General features: G+C 40.8%; 1 protein-coding gene across 1 annotated transcript in view; it reads right to left on the reverse strand.

Annotated features, from left to right (window-relative positions):
• The window catches only part of MED24 (mediator complex subunit 24), an 83558-nt gene that overhangs the window by 2822 nt on the left and 59873 nt on the right, over window positions 1-20863 (reverse strand). Inside the window, exons 23-25 of the mRNA XM_015832267.1 lie at window positions 17573-17672; window positions 14104-14184; window positions 12209-12357 (exon numbers count right to left, since the gene is read on the reverse strand). Of these exons, the coding sequence (XP_015687753.1) occupies window positions 12209-12357; window positions 14104-14184; window positions 17573-17672 (330 nt within the window). The remainder of the gene's footprint in view (window positions 1-12208; window positions 12358-14103; window positions 14185-17572; window positions 17673-20863) is intronic.

Raw genomic sequence — 20863 nt, forward strand, 5'->3', positions numbered from 1 at the left:
TTTTCAGCAACACTTTGGTGTCTGGCCAGCCGCCTTGGTTCAGTTGCAGTGCAACGTTGAAAGGATGGCTGATGTGGGCAAGGCAGGCACAAGGCAGGCACAGACTCTGCTATTTTTGGGTGGCGTGCCGCCTGTGCCGCCCGTGCCTTTGCTAAATCAATCACCTGGCTAGAAATGAGGTTTAACAGGCCGAATGTGCAGGCAGAGGCATGGGTGGAGGCAGGCTGAGCAGATTCCCCATACGTGAGACCAGGATTTTTCCCCCTCTGCTGGATTTTCGCTGCCATACAGTTTAACTTTCTTTAAAGTTTACTTGATGCAGAACAGGAAGGATCTGCATTCTGCAACAGGTAATCTTTAAAGAAAGTTAAACAGTATGGCAGCGGAAATCTGGCAGCGGGGGAAAAAACCCGTTTTTTAAAGACACCAGACTGGTGCGCATTCACGTGTCTCCAATCCCCTTGCTTGCTGCAAAGCCAGATTGGAGTCCTTGGCCCGCTCCTTCCAGCCCATTTCAGAGCCGGTCCAAAAGCAAAGGGAATGGTTCCCATCCCACCTGATCGTTGCAGGGCTTCGTTTCCAAAGACCCTCTGCATAGGCTCTGGAGCAACAATGGGAGTGAAGGGCTGTTTAAAGGAGGGTCAACCTATTTTCCAAAGCATCAGAAGGGAATAATAGATGGAAATAAATCAAGAAGAAAACCAGCCTAGAACTAAGGACTTGTGAAAACAACTAACCAGTGAAAAGGCTTGTCTTTAGAAGTTGTGGGTGCTCTATCACTGGAGGCTTTTAAGAAGAGATTGAATATTCCATTTTCTGGAATGGTATAGGTCCCCTGCTTGAGCAGGAGGTTGGACTAAAAGACCTCAAAGGTCTCTTCCAACTCTGTTATTCTTTGAGAGAAGCGCTGCCAACCTCTCCCCCTCCCCTCGTCCCTTCCTGGGCACAGAGAGAGGGAAGGAGGGAAGGGAAACAGGAAAGAAGGAAGGAGATGGGAATGAAAAAGAGAAAGGGAGGGAAGGAAGGAGGGGAGGGAGGAAGGGAGGGAGGGAGGGAGGAAGGAAGGAAGGAGATTGGAATGAGAGGGAGGGAAGGTCTGAGGGAAGTCCTGCCTTACCACTTGGCCACCAGCAGCCCTGCTGCCCTTTCGCCATCCCCTGATGGTTTCCCATCCTATTGCTGAGGATGCTTTGGTTACAAAGCTGGGTCTCCTTGTGGGCCTCCCTCTGACCCACACACTTTGCCCTCCTGCACTCACCATGAGCAACCTGGCCAAGGAGAGCGAGCATAGCAGTAGCAGCCTCGAGAGGAGGTAAATGCAGCTGGGCGCCCCTTTGGGGAAATGGAGCTAGGCTAGGCTAGGCTGGGTTGCAGGGTCCCTGAACTCGAGGGCTAGGTACTTAACCTCCATTGCCCAGGGCTCTGGGAAGCCCGTGCCACCATCCAGGGGTCCCCCTGCATGGCCTGAGAGGGACGGTGAGGCTCCTCCAGTGGATCATGTCCCGGCGCTCACCTGGTCCCACCCTCCTCCACTGGAGACCCTAGGATCCATCCCAGTCCTGCCCAGGCCTGCACAATGCCCGATGTGAGTGATGTCGAGTTGGCCACGCCTACTCAGCCACACCTACCCAGTAGGCCATGCCCATCCCAGCCACACCTACCTGGCTCCCCGAGGGCAACCACAATGCTGGTGCAGCCCTCAATGAAATTGAGTTTGACATCCCTGATCTAAACCAACCTCATTTATATCATATTGCAAATTTAGTAGAGCTTTATCTTCAGCCCAGTTTAGGGTTCTCCCCACAGCTATCCTGCAAGGGAAATATAGGGAAACCCAGATACTGCCCCTGTGATATGGATACCATAGAAACCACAACCCATATTCTTCTGTACTGCCAGTTCTAGAGGGACATTCACCAGCAGCTGATTACCCCTCTTTTATTTTAAACTTCTGGGACACTCTGGCAGTTTTTATTTGCACTCCCTGCTAAATAATCAAGATTGATTGATTTCTCGTAGGAAAGTGTTGTTATATTATGTGTAAGCTTCTTCCAAAAATAGTTGCTAATACTGTACAAGTAGTTCTCAACTTATGACCACAATTGAGCCCAAAATTTTTGTTGCTAAGTGAGATATTTGCTAAGTGAAGTTTATTCCATTTTACAACCTTTCTTGCCACGGTTGTTAAGTGAATCACTGCAATTATTAAGTTAGTATCATGACTGTTAAGTGAATTTGGTTTTCCCATTGACTCTGCTTATCCTCCAAAAGGGGATCACATGACCCTGGGATGCTCCACTGTCATAAAAATGAACCAGTTGTTGAGCATCCAAATATAAATCACATGATCACGGAGATGCTGCAGTGGTCATAAATGTGAAAAATGGTCATAAGTCACTTTTTCAGTGCCGTTGTAACTTCGAACGGTCACTAAATGAACTGTTGTAAGTTGAAGACTATCTGTGGTTTTTGTTAGGGGATAGTTTTTGCGTTGTTCATTTTATCGATTGTACTTTTATTGGTCAATGACTGAAATATAGTTCTTTCTATCTATCTCTCTGTCTAAACAGGGGAGCTCTCAGATTCATATACTTTAGTGTCCCTGGACACACTTAAGAATTAAGAGAATATATGTCATAGTTAAGGAAGGCGTGGTCAATCAAAAATTTCGCAGTAAATCAAACTGATAAGATTGCTTACCATCACCCCTTTTAGTTCCTTAGATATTCTCCATTCATTCACAAAGTGCTCTCACTATCAGAAAAGAATCTCAAGATGGGTAGGAATATCTTAAAAAGGAAATACCAAAGCACAACTAAGAACAAATCCAATGGTGGGGGGGGATGAATAAATGGAGGACCTTAGACGAACCCAATGGAGCTATGCAAAATCCTCAATGAAAAACTGAAGCATAAAAAGGACCCATAGAAACAGACAAACCACCAAGGAAGAATAGAGAGAGGTAATTGGAAGTACAGAGATGGCAGCAGAAAAATTTAATAAATACATGTTAATAAATTAGTAAAGGGTGTTTACAACAATAGAAAGGTCTTCTTTCTATTATTCTATATATTCAGAATAAAGAGGAGGGGAAGATATGCAATTGCCTAATAAAGATGTTAAAATACTAACAAATATCCCCCCCCCAAAAAAAGAGGCAAAGTGTGTTCTCATTTTGGCTCAGGCAACCCAAAAATGTTTTTGTGGCACCATGAAAATTGAGAAAAGCCTGCTGAAGTAGCAGGATTAAAGCTTGAGATTGATAGAAGTCTAGTCAAGGAGTACTTTATTTGTACTTTAAATGGGTTTAAATCTCCTGAATTAGTTGAACGACATCCTAGAATACTTAAAGAATTAGTGGATGGTTCTTTCTGTATTAACTTCAAGGAATCCCAGAGAAGCAGCAAAGAACCAGGTGACTGGAGAGGAAACAAATGCGATCCATCTTCAAAGGGATAAAATAGAATCCAAATCAGGGACATCCCATTTATACCTTAACTTGATGTTTCTCAGCCTTGGCAACTTTAAAATGGGTGGACTTCAACCAGCTGGGGAATTCTGGGAGTTGAAGTCCACCCATCTTAAAATCACCAAGGTTGAGAAACATTGCATTAACCATTTATACTTTACTTACGAAGAATGTAAAGCCCCAGAGGATCCTTTATGAAAACCTTGGTTTTCATGTGTATACATAGAGTAGGCCAACAAACAGAAGGAGCTTGTTGCTATAATTAAGATGTTAAATTAGGAGTAGGGGATTTCCAGGTTTAAATGCCCACCGTCAGCTATGGAGGTTCTCTGGGAGACTTTAGACCAGTCCTTTCCTCCCAGTCCAACCTATTTCACAGGGCTTTTATTCTGAGGAAATTTAAAGGAGGAAGTGCTATATGTACTACCTTGCAATATAAATTTAACAAATTCCTACTTTTTATCTCTGGATTTCTAGAGCTGACAGGAAGAGGACAATTCTTCAACTTCCATGACCTTCAACAACCATTCCTCCATTGTGGGTAATTCCAAATCTTTCCATTTTTGTGCATGGAAATAAAAGATCTGAAATAGGAAATAGTTCCCATGCAAGACACATGAGGCGGGGGGGGGGGGGACTTCAGCCTTTGTCTCTTGAAGATGACACATTGACCTTGTTTATATAGCATAGCTGTTTTTACACTTTTTAAAGTTTTTAAGTCATGGTTTGTTGAATAAATTACAATTGGCTCAAGTCACAAAATCATAAACTATAACTTACAAACCACACAGGTTGGGTTCACGTAACATGCTAAGTGATATACAACTAACTAGATTTTGACTGGGTTGGGTAAACACAATCTAGGTTAATAAGGAGATAACTAGTGAAGCACTACTTTTCAGGAGTGCATATTTATTGAGAAAAAAGTGAAGGGAGGACAAAGGGATTTTAATCCCAAGAGTGCAAGAGAGAAGAAATGAAGATTTGTTAAAGGTGTTTTATCTATGAAACCTTAAGTTCCTGACATTATTTTTACCTCAATTTAAGAAAAATGTTTGTGTCTGTATATCTGTGTTGTGTTCACCTTAAATTTTGGCACTCATTCATTTATTATCTGCTTTTCCTTTGAAGATAAAGAACTCAAATCTGTTTAGGGCAATAAATTAAAACCCATTGAAGCCAACAGCCATTAAAGCAAGTAAAACATCCTCGAGAATAAAAAAAATTCAGTGTGCTTAGACAGAATCACAAATCAGCACATCAAGTCTTTTGTATCCCCAAAGTTTTCTAAACACAGTTTTATCTATCAAATAGCCAGTTAAAAAGGAGAATAGACCTTCTGCAAGATTGAATTCTCAAATATGGGTGCAAGACAGTTTGGCTTACATGCCTCAATAAACCTAATTTGCTTCCCTGTGGTTTTCTAAAGAGAAGGAAATATTGGCTAGTCTGACTCACTAAGCTCCTTCATAAACCATGGGTCTTGCTAGGTATGTGATGTGACCGATATGTTCTACATCCTTGATTTTTGGCCCAAGTAGTAATTATAATCCAGGCAGTAGGAGAAATAGCAAGATTTTCAATGGAGATAATTTGCTTTTTGAAAGGTGAGTTAAGGACGAGGATAGAACTTTAAAAAAAAACATTGCTCAGAGTCCTTAAGAGGCTTCCCTCATTATATTTGCCAAATCAAGCTTCAATGAACTTGAGTTGTCCCAGGAGGGGCGGGGGGGGGAATCAAAAAAGTCAAGATGGCAACCAGAACAAAGCAGAAGCAAGAAATGAAAGGCAAATCCCCCCCCCCCCTAGTAATTGAGGAAAGCAAGCAGTTTGGAAACTTTGATGGGAATCAAAGAGTATCAACTCATTTGTTCAAATGTAAGGACTTCCTCATCTGGTATATATGCCTTTTCTGCATTTCAGTCTCTCAGAAGACATTCTGGCGCATTCAGATACAGGCTGGTCTTCTTCAAGCCATTGGGTTAACTTAATTAACTCACGATTTGCGTTCACATACATACTGCACTATAAATTAAACAAACAAGTCGGATACATGTAATATGCTGTCACCAAAAACAAACACATCCCCATTAATATTAAGGCCAGCATGTTGTGAAAATCCAGATCTAGACCTAGAAATATAGAAACACAGAATCACAGAACTGGAAGAGACCTTAGAGATCTTCTGATCCAACCCCCTGCCCATGGCAATGTTGAAAGTAAAATCTGATCCGGTTCCAAGACGCTAGAAAAAATAAATTGGAAGCAGGCTGCAGGAAGAGGTCTCCATTTATTTGGTAGTCAGAAGCAACAGTGACAGCAGCATGTTTCTGGGGAGGCTAACAAAGTGGTCTGGAGAGTAGATGGGTTTTTATATGATTTTGAGGCTTTATGATTTAAATTTCTGAGCTTGTTGGGCAATAGTTTCAAGTGTGTGTCTTTGGTTATTCTAATTGTAGTGGCTTGGTTTCTCTTGTGGCTGGGAGGTCATGGCTTGTCTTTGAGGTCGGGTGGAAGAATGCAGATTTTAGATGTCTTTTGTCTCTCTGCTTTTTAATCTGATCAATTCCAGTCATCTGTGGAGGCTATAGCTGAAAGCATTTTATGAATGGAACAGTTTGTGAAACTAAATATCCATTCACAGGGCTGGCCGCTTGAGTGGTTTTACTTCAGGGGAGCCTTTTCCAGGGTGGGGGGCATTACTTTGCTAATATAGGGGCTTTCTTATATTAAAAGGGGGGTGGGTGGGGATTCTCCCTACACCAGGAAACTTGTATCATCCTGGACAAATGGTTATCCAATCTTTTCTTGAAAGCCTCCAGTGATGGAGCACCCACAACTCCGGAAGGCAAGCTAATTGTCCTCACTGTTGGGAAGTTTCTTAGTTCCAGATTGGCTCTCTCTTTAACAAGCTTCCACCCATTAGTTCTTGTGCTGCCCTCAGATGCTTTGGAGAATAAGTCGATCCCCTCCTCTCTGTGGTAGCCCCTTATGTAACAAAAGACAGCTATGATGTCGCCCCTAATTCTTCTTTTTGTTGCAGGAGGACCGTTTCAGTGTCAGAGGGCTGTTCCTCCCACATCCAATATAGCAACAAGGAAGGAGGAGAGTACATTTCAGAGGCTTACTGACAAAGAAAAAAAATCAGAGGAAGCCATTAGATAGCCTGGTTGTGTTTACTGTCTAACGGCAACCATTATATTTTGAGTGACTCCTCCTGTCCAGTTTGAGGTGAAGCTGCAAATGTTCATCCAAGATTAAATCTAAGGTAAAGCTCAACAAAGGATCAAAGCCAATAAAGTAAGGGCTGTTATGGGTTTCCATAACCCCCACTTTCTAGACATAGGATAGGCACCCTTCCCCCCAAAAAATGAAGTTACAACTCATTACTGGTAGTCCTTAACTTACAACCATTCAAAGTTGCAAGGATGCTAAAGTCACTTTTAATTGGTCCTTGCACTTACAAGTGTTGCAGCATCCCCATAGTCACATGATGTTATCTTGTGTGCTTGGCAACTGGCATGTATTTATGACGGCTGCAGTGTCCTGAGGTCATGTAATCACTGTTTGCAACCTTCCCAGCTGGGTTCTGACAAGCAAACTCAAGGGGGGGAAACCTGGATTTGCTTAACAGTAACAACTGCTATATATATATAATATAAGCATATATATTATATATATAGCAGTTGTTACTGCTATATATATATGCAGTGATTTGCTTATATATAATTTTTCTAATGACTATAAAGCCTAATAAAAATGATATTAATTTCGAACTTACTAAACAAACTGTTGTAAGTCAAGGACTACCTATACTACTCACAACATATTAACCACCTATCTTAGGAAGCAAGAAGACTGAAATGAAGGCGAAGGGCTGTCTTTCTCTTCCCAATGCAATCTCACACTAAAGGAACATATCAAGAAAGTTTCAAAGTTCTCCTTGCAGATGAAAATATTCAAGATAAAATCTGCAATACAATGGGCAGTATAGGACCTAGCAATGAGAACCAGAGTTAGTACAAGATATGAGGAAAGAGCAGACTCAACTGTGCTAAATTAACACTGCTAGGAAAAAGTGAATCTGGATCCTAACAAAACTTTCTCAGTCTCTGGTGGATCCCAGGCAGAGACCAAAATATGTTCTCAGAACTTCTAGCTTTAATCTGTGAACTGGGTCACCTCTTCAAACATGGTGGTTCTGTAACTTCCCAAAATGCAGTTACTATGGCCCCTGAGAAACAGTATTTCTTAACAAAATACTTGATTATTACAGACCACCCAACTAAAAAATATTTTTTGCATTTTAACCATCTATGTACCCCTTCAAAAACACAAGGAAGAGAAATGTCTAGAAAATTATGCCACAAACAAAATTATTGCATAAAATGTGAACAAAAGTACTCTTCCTTGCCCATTTGTCAAAATGCCTGTATACCCACACACACACACACACACACACACACACACACAAATCTAATTCAGACATTACCAAACAATATACTTATCAGAAAGTCCCATTCAAATTAGGGACAGACTTCTTCCTATGTTCTGTGACTATTATTTGAGCCATGCCTTGTGACCAAAAGTTTACACCTTATAATATCTTGATAAGATTCTAAATTAGGATATAACTACAGTAAGGAGGACACCATCATTCTCAATACAAAATGACCCATTGTTAAGTCAGATGCTCTGTGGATTTTAGTCCCAGATATGGCAATACTAATAGTTTATATCAGACATGTCAAACACAAGGCCCATGGGCCAGGGCCAGCCCGCAAAGGGCCCAGAAATGGCAAGGGACCGGCCCCCGCTCCCCCAGCCCTGGCCCATCCCAACCTGGCTGGGCGCCCTCCCAGTGCACGCACAGGAAACAGTGAGCGCTCGGGGGTTGGTGGTGCGCAGCTGCAACTGCAGCTCATTTGCCTCATCCCATCCCGCCCCTCCCAGCCTTGCCCCGTCACCCCCAGCCATGCCCTGCTTTACTGGGCCTCTCCTCGTCCGGCTCTGCTTTGCCAGGCCTCACCTCACCATGCTCGGCTCCACTTTGCTGGGCCAGGCACCAAAGCGCCACTGAAAATAGTGGAATCTGTGTCCATGTCAGCCATGCTCTCTACAGCGTGCTACAAGCCACGAGGCCTGCAGGCATGAGTGGCAGAACTGGCACAATTGGCACGACAAGCCTCGCGGCATGACAGGTGAGCACATAGCAGGCGCAGACAGAGATTCTGTTTTCGGCAGCACTTCGGTGTCTGGCCGTCTACTTTGGATCAGCTCAGCGCACTGGAAAGAGCATGGCTGATGCGGGCAAGGCAGGTGCGCACACAAACTCCACTGTTTTTGGCGGCATGGTCCCCCGTGCCTTCGCTAAATCAATCACCTGGCTAGAAATGAAGTTTAGCAGGCCGAGTGTACAGGCAGAGGCAGAGGCACGGGGGAAGGCGGGCTGTGTAGATTCCTCATACATGAGACTGGAATTTTTCCCCCTCTGCTGGATTTTCGCTGCCATACTGTTTAACTTTCTTTAAAGATTACTTGATGCAGAACAGGAAGGATCCGCATTCTGCATCAAGTAATCTTTAAAGAAAGTTAAATAGTATGGCAGCAAAAATCTGGCAGCGGGGGAAAAAACCCGTTTTTTAAAGACACCAGACTGGTGCACATTCACGTGTCTCCAATCCCCTTGCCAGATTGGAGTCCTTGAGCCGCTCCTTCCAGCCCATTTCGGAGCCGGTTCAAAAGCAAAGTGAATGGTTCCCATTCCACCCAATTGCTGCAGGGCTTCGTTTCCAAAGACCCTCTGCACAGGCTCCGGACAAAACTGTGGGGCTGAAAAAGCAGCAACAGGAGCAAAGGGCTGTTCAAAGGAGGAGGAAGAAGGAGAAAGTGGGAAAAATCACTACTGAACAGGCGAGGTGCGACAGGTGTCGGGGTGTGATAAGCCTGGCTGTGTGGGCCCTTCAGCGGGGTACATAGGGCAGCTTCCTCCTCCCCCACCTGCCTCGTGGCAGTGCCCCCCTGCCTGCCCCCCTGCCGAGAACCAGTTGTTAAATTATTTGAATCCCACCATTGGATGTATTTAAACATTTGTTTCTTCTGCCTAATTTATTAAATCAACGTCTAATTTGAAATTAAATGTTTCAGAGAAATCCAGGCTGGTTTACAAGAAAACTCTCAAAGACAACTATTGAAAAGCATCACCAGTGCTGCTTAAAATAATATTAAAAGTGTGTATTTTAAGAAAGAAAAATATTAATAGTAATTTACTTAGTGCTGTTTGATCATAAAATGTGTTGTTGTTCTACATATGCCTGGCTGAACAGTGTGTTTGGAGTTGCGGGATGCACTGTTCATATTTTATTTGGGAGAAAGTTCTATAATTGGGGTGCTGTCTCTAAGAAGGCTCTGCTCGTAGCCACTGTTCTATAAACCAAACCAGGGGGACCATCTGGTCTTAATGGATGGTAAATAAAGATGATTAGGGGGTGGAGGCTAAAACATATGACAAATGTTTGTGGGAATTGGGTATGTCTAGCCTAGTGAAAAGGACTAGGGGTCCTGATACTGATAGCAGTATTCCAATATTTGACAGGCTGCCACAGAGAAGAAGGAGTCAACCTATTTTCCAAAGCATCAAAAGGCAATAATAGATGGAAATTAATCAAGAAGAAAACCAGCCTAGAAGTAAGGAGTTGTGAAAACAACTAACCAGTGAAAAGGCTTGCCTTTAGAAGTTGTGGGTGCTCTATCACTGGAGGCTTTTAAGAAGAGATTGGATATTCCATTGTCTGGAATGGTATAGGTCCCCTGCTTGAGCAGGAGGTTGGACTAAAAGACCTCAAAGGTCTCTTCCAACTCTGTTATTCTTTGAGAGAAGCGCTGCCAATCTCTCCCCCTCCCCTCGTCCCTTCCTGGGCACAGAGAGAGGGAAGGAGGGAAGGAAAGAGGGAAACAGGAAGGAAAGAAGGAAATGGGAATGAAAAAGAGAGAGGGAGGGAGGGAGGGAGGGAGAGAGGAAGGAAGGAAGGAAGGAAGGAAGGAAGGAAGGAAGGAAGGAAGGAAGGAAGGAAGGAAGGAAGGAAGGAAGGAAGGAAGGAAGGAAGGAAGGAAGGAAGGAAGGAAAGTGTCAGAGGTCCCAACCACAGACTTGAGCCCAACAGAAAATAGGACGTTGGATTCAAAGGAAATCTGGTTTATTTAGCTACACTCTGGCTTGCGAGCTCAAAGCAAATGCAAACAAAATTGGCACTGGGAGCAACTGCCTTCCAGCGCGCTAAATAGATGGATCCTGCCCGGGGCCTATCCCCACTGACCTAACCAGGAGGAAGATTGGAATGAAAGGGAGGGAGGATCTGAGAGAAGTCCTGCCTTAGCACTTGGCCACCAGCAGCCCTGCTGCCCTTTCGACATCCTCTGGTGGTCTCCCATCCTATTGTTAAGGGTGCTTTGATTACAAAGCTGAGTTGGACTAAAAGATCTCAAAGGTCTCTTCCAACTCTGTTATTCTTTGAGAGAAGCGCTGCCAACCTCTCCCCGTCTCCTTGTCCCTTCGTGAGCACAGAGGGAGGGAGGGAGGGAGGGAGGGAAGGAAGGAAGGAAGGAAGGAGGAAGGAAGGAAGGAAGGAAGGGAGGGAGGGAGGGAGGGAGGAAGGAAGGAAGGAGATTGGAATGAGAGGGAGGGAGTGTCTTAGGGAAGTTCTGCCTTAGCACTTGGCCACTAGCAGACCTGCTACCATTTCGACATCCCTTGGTAGTCTCTCATCCTATTGCTGAGGATGCTTTGGTTACAAAGTTGGGTCTCCTTGCATGGAGAGGGAGTGGGCCTCCCTCTGACCCACGTACTTTGCCCTCGTGCACCCACTATGAACAACCTGGCCAAGGAAAGCGAGCACAGCAGCAGCAGCCTCAAGGAGGCAGTAAGGGCACCCCCTTGGGGAAGTGGGGCTAGGCAAGGCTGGGCTGCGGGGTCCCTGAACTCGAGGACTGGGTGCTTGACCAGGGCTCTGGGAAGCCCATGCCACCATCCAGGGCCCCCCTGCACAGCCTGAGAGGGACGGTGACGCTCCTCCAGTGGACCATGCCCCAGCACTCGCCCTGGTCCCACCCTCCTCCGCCAGAGACCCTAGGATCCAGGCCCGCACAGGCACCCTTGACGTGAGTGATGTCGAGCTGGCCACGTGCATCCAGTAGGCCACGCCCAGCCCAGCCCCCCCGTCCCCCCGAGGGCAACTACAATGCCAATGTGGCCCTCAATGAAATTGAGTTTGGCACCCTCTTCTAATTGCTTTCAATACTATCAATTTTTTTGCCAACTAACTCCCTCTAGTGTCAGAAAAATCAAACAGAATACAAAGGAGACATCCTTACAAGTTGCAAAATACTGGAAATTTGAAAATCAGAGCTGGCTGCTGCTTTAGCAGCCTATGTCCCCAATAACGATGAAATCCAGGAAGAAGCACTTTGAAAGTGATTCTTTAAGCTAGAATTCAAAAACAAAAAAAAGCTATTAGGCAAGTGTAGGAAGTAACTGCTTGAAAAACACTCCATCTTCACCGGCAGATTGGGGTCTGGATGGCATTAGTAGAGAATCTGAATGGTGATTATTGAAAAAAAATCTAATGGGAGGCTGTTTACAAAGATCATGCTACAGAGGGCACCAGTAAGAAGCCACATTCAAAAAGAAAGTTTGAAGAAAAATGGGTATCTTGCCTAATTAAAAAAATGGAATTGGCTTACCATAGTGAAAGGCATAAACTGTAGGATGCTGCCACGGCTTCCCTGTTCCAAGCAATCCACACATTCCTCCATGAACCACTGCACAAACTGAGTATGTGTTCCAGCTGTCTTGGCTCCCAAGATGGAGGAGATCAGCAAGAAGAGGTTGGCTGGGGAGTAGAATGCATATGGTAAAATAAATAGTAATTGTCCTTGGATGTTATACACAGCAGCAGATAATCCTATGAGGCACCAAAGTCAGGACAAATGTTCTACTTTTCTTGACCCAAACTAGATTTTTTTTGTAACTACAAATACTCACATTTTCTTCTTGGCAATATACAGAAGAGGTTTGCCAATGCCTCCTTATGTATTTCTAGTTCTGCTTAGCTTTTCTGAAATCAGCTAAGGGGGCTAGGAGTTTCCACTAGCTGTTCTGTAGTCCCATATTGGTTTCAAAATATTACAACTGGTGTAAGGCCACAACAATGAATTCGGTGCAGAATTTAGATTTAAAACAGCTTTCTTGGATCACAATTCTAGCTCACATAGTATAAGCTTGTGCACACTGACTCATATATAGGTCAGTGAAATGTACTTCTTAAAAATTCTGTTTACAAGCAGTTACTTGACATTCATTACACTGAAGAGTTTCTTTTATTTATTCTTTTTTTGGCACGAGCCCTATGTTAAAGTTCTTAGACACCAACACAAAATGTTAGGTACTAGGATTTTTTTCAATTCGGAGACAAGCTTTTACATACTTTTCAGAAGTAATAGCTTCCAAAGAGAAGATGTTAATAAAATCCATCCATTTACCACAAATCTATTGTGGTAAAACAATCATCCCCTATTTTTGTTAGTTTGGAGGATGGTGGACTGGACAATGAGACTTTTTTTTTTAATTGGTAAAAGCAAAAGTGTAGCTATTATTCATTCTACATACTGTATACTTGAATTTCTAAAAATGCCATTCTGGTGAATCTAAAACTAAACATTTCATTGAATTAAAAGTTTCATAATTGCATTGACAATATCCTCACTTCTTTACTCGGTTTTAGTTTTGTCCTCTCCAAATAAGTATTGGTTTGCATTGCTGATTTTTAAATATCTTGCGATATTTAATACTACAAAATATTTTTCTTTCACTATTCAAATGTATGATCTAACTCTGTGTAAATCAATCATTGAACATTTGAGATATCAGCTTTCCTCATTGCTTTCAGAATTCAAACAAACATATGAACAAAATGCATGCATTTCAAACTCAAAGAGGCTTGATAATAGTTTGATTTTAATTTCATTGTCTTTATAAGAAGAAAGCAGTACTAGTTCTACAGTTTTGCATGCCTATAACAAGGATGAATGGAGGACTGTAAAACTGAATGGTTAGGGTAAGTGGATAATTTTTGTTAACACCCTAAAGCTTACTTGAAGGACTTAGCTTACAGTATAGGAAACCCTTGTCCTTGACCAAAAAATTCTGTTGACCAGCACAGCTTGCCATGTGATTTGGAAAACTGTACAGTATTGATTTTCACCTCAATAATTAGGAAGAAGATACCACAAAATTCTTTGCTGCACTTTGCCATGGAATATCTAGGTTATTGTTCTAGAAACTATTTCTTTGTTTAATTCTAGGTTGAAATGGCACCTTTCAAACTGCTTTATGCAATTGATTATAACTTTTTTGGTATTTAGATATCACACAGATTTTGCTATTGTGCATGTAATGCTTTCTTTACACTTTTCTGGTCTTGGACTGAAATGAAATATTTGAGATCTCTCTAACAAAGATCCTAGCTATCTCTTTGTTTGGCAAGCTCCTGCATAATATGGGCTGCTGGCCAAAGTAATCTTTTGGTTTCCTTGGGGGAATTTTATTCCCAATACTTAGTAAAAGCTGAAGAGCTTACCAAGAACTCTGTTGAGGGGATCACGCATGCTGACTGTGTGGAGTTGCGAGGCAGAAAGCGAAGTGCTCATTGTGCGGTCTGCTGAAAAAAAAGAGAAACAATCTCATTTCCATAACTAGCAACTCACCTATGAAGACACAGACTAAACAAGAAAGACTTTTCTATCAGATCATGGTTACTCAGTGTAACGCCCATATGTTTCTACAGGCCTGTCAGCACTCTGCCAGCCAGAACTTTGTTAAATGCTTTTAATTGTAATAATGTGTATGTGTTAGCATCAAGCACAATTTTTATAAATAAAATATCTAAGCCTCATTAAGGCTTATAAGCACTTTAAAAAATGACATGGCTGCAACCTAGTGTTTTGCTTATAAATATGCTCACGAAAAAGATACGAGTCACTTACGGTGGTCAAGAGCATACTAGATGGAATAGTATCTGGCAAGAACCCCTTTCATAAATTTGTCTTCTAATGAGTCGGTTTTTACAACCTCCAACCATTTTGTGACAGCACCTACTACATTCCTTCTAAAGTCTACATGCGCCTATCAGTCAGAGATTTGCCTAAACAGAACTTCCTGACACTTCCCCTTTTGTTGCAATCAATCACAGAGGCTTCAATGGTCAAAATAGGTTGATGCTGGATTTCTGTTTTATCACTACTGAACAAATCAATTTAATTAAGTAGACTGTCATTCTGAATGCCTGATGGTATTATTCCACTCAGTTTTAACAGCAGTATTAAAATATTTCATAGAGCTCTGCTGGAACCTTCAGAAGTAAACTCCACCATCAGAGAAGCTTGCACAGCAGGCTTCATAACAATGGAGATAATAACACTGATAAATCTTTAGGGATTATCAGGAGAATTACAGAGAAGCTGATATGTGAAAAAGTTTAAACACTTAAAAGTATTATATGAATCAGTCTTTGCCAAATGATTGTCCTCTAGATATGCCAGATTACAATTCCCAAGACTAACAGGTGATTATGAATTATGAGAATTGTAGCCCAGAAGTTTTAGAGAGCACTAGCTTGGGAAAGACCAATATAAATGCAAAATATTATCATGATCATTGTTATGGCTGCTGTATGTTATCAGAGTGAGTCTAGACAAGGCTACAACTGGCTTTTCTGCTACTCCTGTCTGTCTCCTTCTCTAACATCTAATTTTGAAGTGGTTCACAAATTAAGCTAAGGTGAACCATTTCCATTTAGGCCATTTTCTTGGTAGATCAGCTTCAGAGAATAGACCTAACTAGTTACTTTCCTTTCTAATTCCAATGCTGTCATGACTGACACCCCCCCTTTCCCCATTTACTCTTGGTTATAGAGTAAAAAAAAAATAGAGCTGTTGTCTTTTGTTTTCTCATATTAAATTAGTGTGACTATCTATCACAGCAGAAAAGAAAGAGGAATCTTAAACCACTTCAATGAAAAGAAGAATCAGCACATTAAAAACTCCCAAATTGCAAAGTTACAGAGGAAAAAGTGAAATCACAAGAAAGCATAATGAAATAAGAGGAAATCGCAATTACTATGACAACAACAAAAATTGGGCAAGAGTCCAAGGTGATGAACAATCATATTCTTCATCTCCATGAAGTTCTGACTAATGCTATAAATGTCTTGCTGTCACAGCAATTTTTCATTTGATCTCTTTTCCTGATTCTCTTTTCATAACTGAGGTAGTAGAGGAAGGCAGCCCTTCTTGCTTTCATTTGGCAGTCCAATGAACAATATGTTTATACCTTAATTCTAACATGTCAACTCTAACAAGTACAATTGTAATGGATTTTGATACAGTCAAGAGTTGAATACGTCATGCAGCAATGATCAGAACACAATTAGGGAGCAACAGTAGGGAAAAGGCTGTTTATTATTTATTTCTATTTTTTAAAATAATTTATTTCAAATTGTTACCTTTCACTAACAAAGCATGGAAGGACCAAGGTGAGACATTACAAAGACATTACAAAGAGTGGTGAGCACAGCACAAAACATCGTGGGCTGTCCCCTGATACCACTAGATGACATCGCCAGGGCCCGCTGCCTTAGAAGAGTGAGGAAAATCCTGAGGGACGACTCACATCCTGGTCGGCACTTCTTTACCCTCCTACCATTGGGTAGGAGATATAGAAGCATAGCCAGCCGCACCAACAGGCTGAAGAACAGTTTCTACCCATGGGCAGTCAGACTTTTGAATGGGAAATAACTCCATGTATGATAGACTGCGGGGCTGGTGCGTTGTGCAATAAGTTCACATAGTGCAATAAGACTGTGTGTTTGTTGTCACTGTGAGTTGTCGGGGTGTGTGTGCAATCATTGTACACATGTTGTACTCTGATAATAAAGGTTGATTTGAGTAATCCTCCAAAATATATTTTATTTATTGAGGTAATGCAAGTACAGGTAGTCCTCAGTTAATGATCATTTGTTTAACAATCATTCAAAGTTATAATGGCACTGAAATAGGAAACACACCTATTTTTTGAACTTGTGGCTGTTGCAGTGTTCTACAACTGTCACTGCTGGCTTCCAACAAGCAAACTCAGTAAGGAAGCTGATAGGAGGTCAAAAATGGCAATCTCATGACATCACACACCTAGAATTGCCAGAACTGCTGTGTTAACTTGGTACAATTACATTATGTCATTCTAAAGCTGCATTGGTTAGCAATTAACAATATTAACTGAGGACTATCTATATTACATAGTTGGCTATCTAATCCCCATCAATACTCAATAACAAGCTAGCAGTTTGTGCCATAAAATGTTTCTGTTTTGTTAAATAGGATGATGGAGATAGCTTCATTGTAATCCAACCAAGGCCTAGCGTCTCCTCCAGAGATTAATCTTCCTATGTCCCAGAACCTCTCAAACCACGATGATCTGGATATCCAGATAGATTGAACAGGCCTAAGTAATTAGTATAGTAAGATGGCTAAGGCAATTGACTGATCCCAGGGAGACTCAATTCCTCAGCCACAAAAACTCACTGGGTAACTTTCAGTCAATCAATCAGTCAGTCTCAGTCTTTCTCTCTCCAACCCCTCACAGGGTTGCTATGGGGAAAAGGGGGAGGGGGAGCACTATTGCATTACTGACAGAAAGATGGAATTTAAATCTAAAAATAAGCAAATGTTGATTGAATTGAGAAGCAAACCAAAGCTACTATGCCTAGCCCAGTAATTATTGCAAACAGTGGGATATTAATGTAATTTCTTTAATAAATACTCCATCAGTACCTTTTTCAAAACTATGCAGACTGTGCATCAAAGAAGTATTAACCACTTTTGAGATTTGTATCGCTGAACCAGAAATGGCAGATTTCAACATCCAGGATGTGCAAGGATCTGGAAAACACACTGTGGTGTTCTCTCTAAGCATTGGGATGTGTGGGGGAGAGACAACAAGCAAGCTGAACAAGGCAAATTCCAGAAAAGGTTCCTCACCATGATTCCACTTACTGGGGCTAGACAGAACACTGGTGTCTTCCTCGTTGGAGCTGAGCAGGCGCATGAGTTTCGATGGCTGAGTGTCATCCAGTGGAAAAAGACTGATGTAATCCTGGAAGAGGATGACCCCCAAGACCAAACTGCAGTTACTGTTAACAAAATGCAAACCAAAGCAGGCATTCTGGGCCTCATCCTCCCATTCAAGTATGTACTTGTAGTAAAAACTCAAAAATTCCATGTCAAGCAGGCAAATTAAGGATGATTCACACACTATGTTTTGATACTTCCTTCTTTTGCAATGCGTGAAGAGAAGGAATAGAAAGCCAGTAAAAGTATAAGACAAAAAGAAATGTATGATAGTTAAGAGTTGTGGCACACAAGTCTCTGATTCAAAGACCACTGCTTGCCCAAACACTCCTTCTGCAAATATGTGAACATAATACTGACTTATCTTGCAGGACAGAGATAAGTGGAAATTGATCTAATGTATAATGGTAATTAAAACTAGTTATTACTAGTTGTTACTAAACTATAACTCATAATAGCCCTAGTCAGCATCGCTAATGAAGAGAGATGTTGGGGATGTAGTTCAGCAATATCTGAAAAGCCTTAGTTTTTACAGGTAATTGTCAACTTACCATCATTCATTTAATGACTGTTTGAAGTTAATAAGATCTTGGAAAGAGCAGTGTATGGCCTGTAAAGGACTTTTGGCTGTCATAAAATGTTGCATTTTACCCCCAGCATATCCCTGCATTTTTGGCATTTGGCAACCAACTTGCATTTACGACTGATTGCAGAGTCTCAGTCACGTGATGCGATTTGCAACATTTTTTGCCACTTTGATTTGATTATTTACTGTGAGATTCTCTTAATGACCCTAGGATTCAGATTTATAGCTACAATTCACTTAGTGATTGTCTTAAAAGCAGTAAAAACAATGGATCCGGTCACATAGGTGCCTCAACTTACAACTGCAATGACTTATGATCAAAATTCCAGTCACAATTGTGGTTGTAAGTCAAAGACTACCTATATATCAGGAACAAGGATTCTAACATTACAATTACAAGGGCTCTACAATAGCTGGGCTTGATTCTAAGCTGAGGGAGGTGACATCTCTGTTCTCAACAATCATGGAGACTTTCATGGGCACAAACCCAGTCAAACTCACTCTCTAATCACTTTGGGAAATGTTCAATGTAACTATTTTATCGGATATTAGAGAGCTTCAAATGGCAGGCTTAATTTGACACCTGGTGAGGACAAATGTATACTTCCCTGTTGCTTTTACATACTAATTCTGCTACAACATATAATATTGCCAATATTAAAATGTCAGAAGATGACCTTTACCTAAAATCAGTTTTAAACCACCTACCTCTCTATTATAGAGTATTTTATGATAGGTTTAGTTTACCATACTTTTTATGCCTACTGATTGCTTTTACTCATTTTTAGATTTTTAGTTTTTGTATCTTTTGGCTTTGCATATATATTTTTATATTTTTATTATATGTATTATGCTTTTTAATTCTCTGTGCTTTTTATGCTGGACTTTGATCATAATAAAGGTTTTATTTGATTTGATAAAGTCTCAAAAATTTAAAACAACATACAACTGGCCAAAAGCAGAAAAAATATTTTGATTTAAGAGAGTTTTGAATGGATCAGTAGATTGGAGAGATTTGGAATTGGTTATTTTTGATATAAGACTTGAGAAACATGTATATAATCAATATACTCCTGGGAAACAACTGAAATGGAACTAAGCCCATATTAGAAACTGAGGCTTGATGAAGGGATGGTGAGAACAAGAAATTCTGCATGATGCCTCTATGTAGGAAGAAAAGAATCTGGATATAGAACATCTCCAAGAAGAAATCCTCTAATGATGCTACTTCATGCAGTTTGCAAAATGGGCTGATGAAAGCTCTGAAAACTTCTTTTAAATATCAAAGTGTAATGAAAGATCAAATCCTGCGATGCCACATAAACGCTTGTAAAGTTGGATATTTGAACATGGATATTTGGTAACTTCTAGCAGACTTTTTGATGAACTAGGATTGAAAAGATGATTTTTGGATTAAGTATAGATAAAAATTAGGCTATAAGGAGAAGAAATTTTTATCTGTAACTTTACAACAAGGTCAAGAGTTAGTATAATAACATCACAACATATGAATGAACGTGATTTTACCTTTTTTTCTCATAGACATGAGTCTTTTTCAAGGATTGATTTTGTTTTGACATCGACTGACTTGCTTACTGACTGTAATAAAACTAAAATCTTCCCCAGAACTTTGACTGATCATAGTATGGTGTGGATAGAGATTGGTCAACAAAGAAAAAGGAAATCTTGGAGAATAAATGAAAATCTGTTTAATCATGAGGATAAAGTTAAAGCTTTGAAGGAATGTATGGAAGAGTTTTTTCAAATTAATCTGAATAAAGAAACCCCTATAAATATTGTTTGGGATGCCAGTAAAGCTTATCTGAGGGGAATATTAATTGCTATGAATAATGCACACAAACGTAAGCAACTACAGATTAGATTAAACTTGGAAAAAGAAATTGGGATTAAAGAAAAATTACTACTGCAACGACCAACAGATACCAACTTAAAAACCTCTATTAAAATGCTTAAAGATCAATTTAACTTCTTAATTGCTGACCAGGTGGCCACCAACTTGAAGTATATTAAACATAATACATTTGCTAATGCAAATAAACCGGGGAGATGATTGGCCTACCAAATACGCAAGAGACAAAAAGCTAGACTTATATCTAAAATTTTGGTCAAGGATCGTGAGATTTACCAACAAGAACTGATTAAAAAGGCATTTACTGAATTTTACTCGCATTTATATTCCTCAGAGACTATAAAGAGTGAAGATATTGATAAATACTTACAATCCTCATCTATATATAAACTTACATTGGATCAACAGAAGCTTATGAATGAAGAGATTACCACAGATGAAATTTTAAATGCAATTAAACAATTGAAAGCTGGTAAAGCCCCTGGCACAGATGGTCTGACAGCAATTTATTATAAGTCATTGTCAGCTGTAATGTTACAACCTTTAAAAATTTTATTTAATAGAATTATGTTGGGAGAACAAATACCACAATCTTGGACAAGAGCTTTTATATCTTTGATACCGAAGGATGATAAAGAAATTTTGGAACTTAAAGATTACAGACCTATTTCTTTATTGAATGTGGATTATAAAATTTTTGCAAAAATTTTGGCTAATAGAATGATGCAGATATTGCAACACTATATACATGATGATCAAA

This window comes from Protobothrops mucrosquamatus, unplaced genomic scaffold (assembly GCF_001527695.2).
Source record: "Protobothrops mucrosquamatus isolate PMUCROS unplaced genomic scaffold, P.Mucros_1.0 scaffold1, whole genome shotgun sequence".
Classification (NCBI taxonomy): Eukaryota; Metazoa; Chordata; class Lepidosauria; order Squamata; family Viperidae; genus Protobothrops; species Protobothrops mucrosquamatus.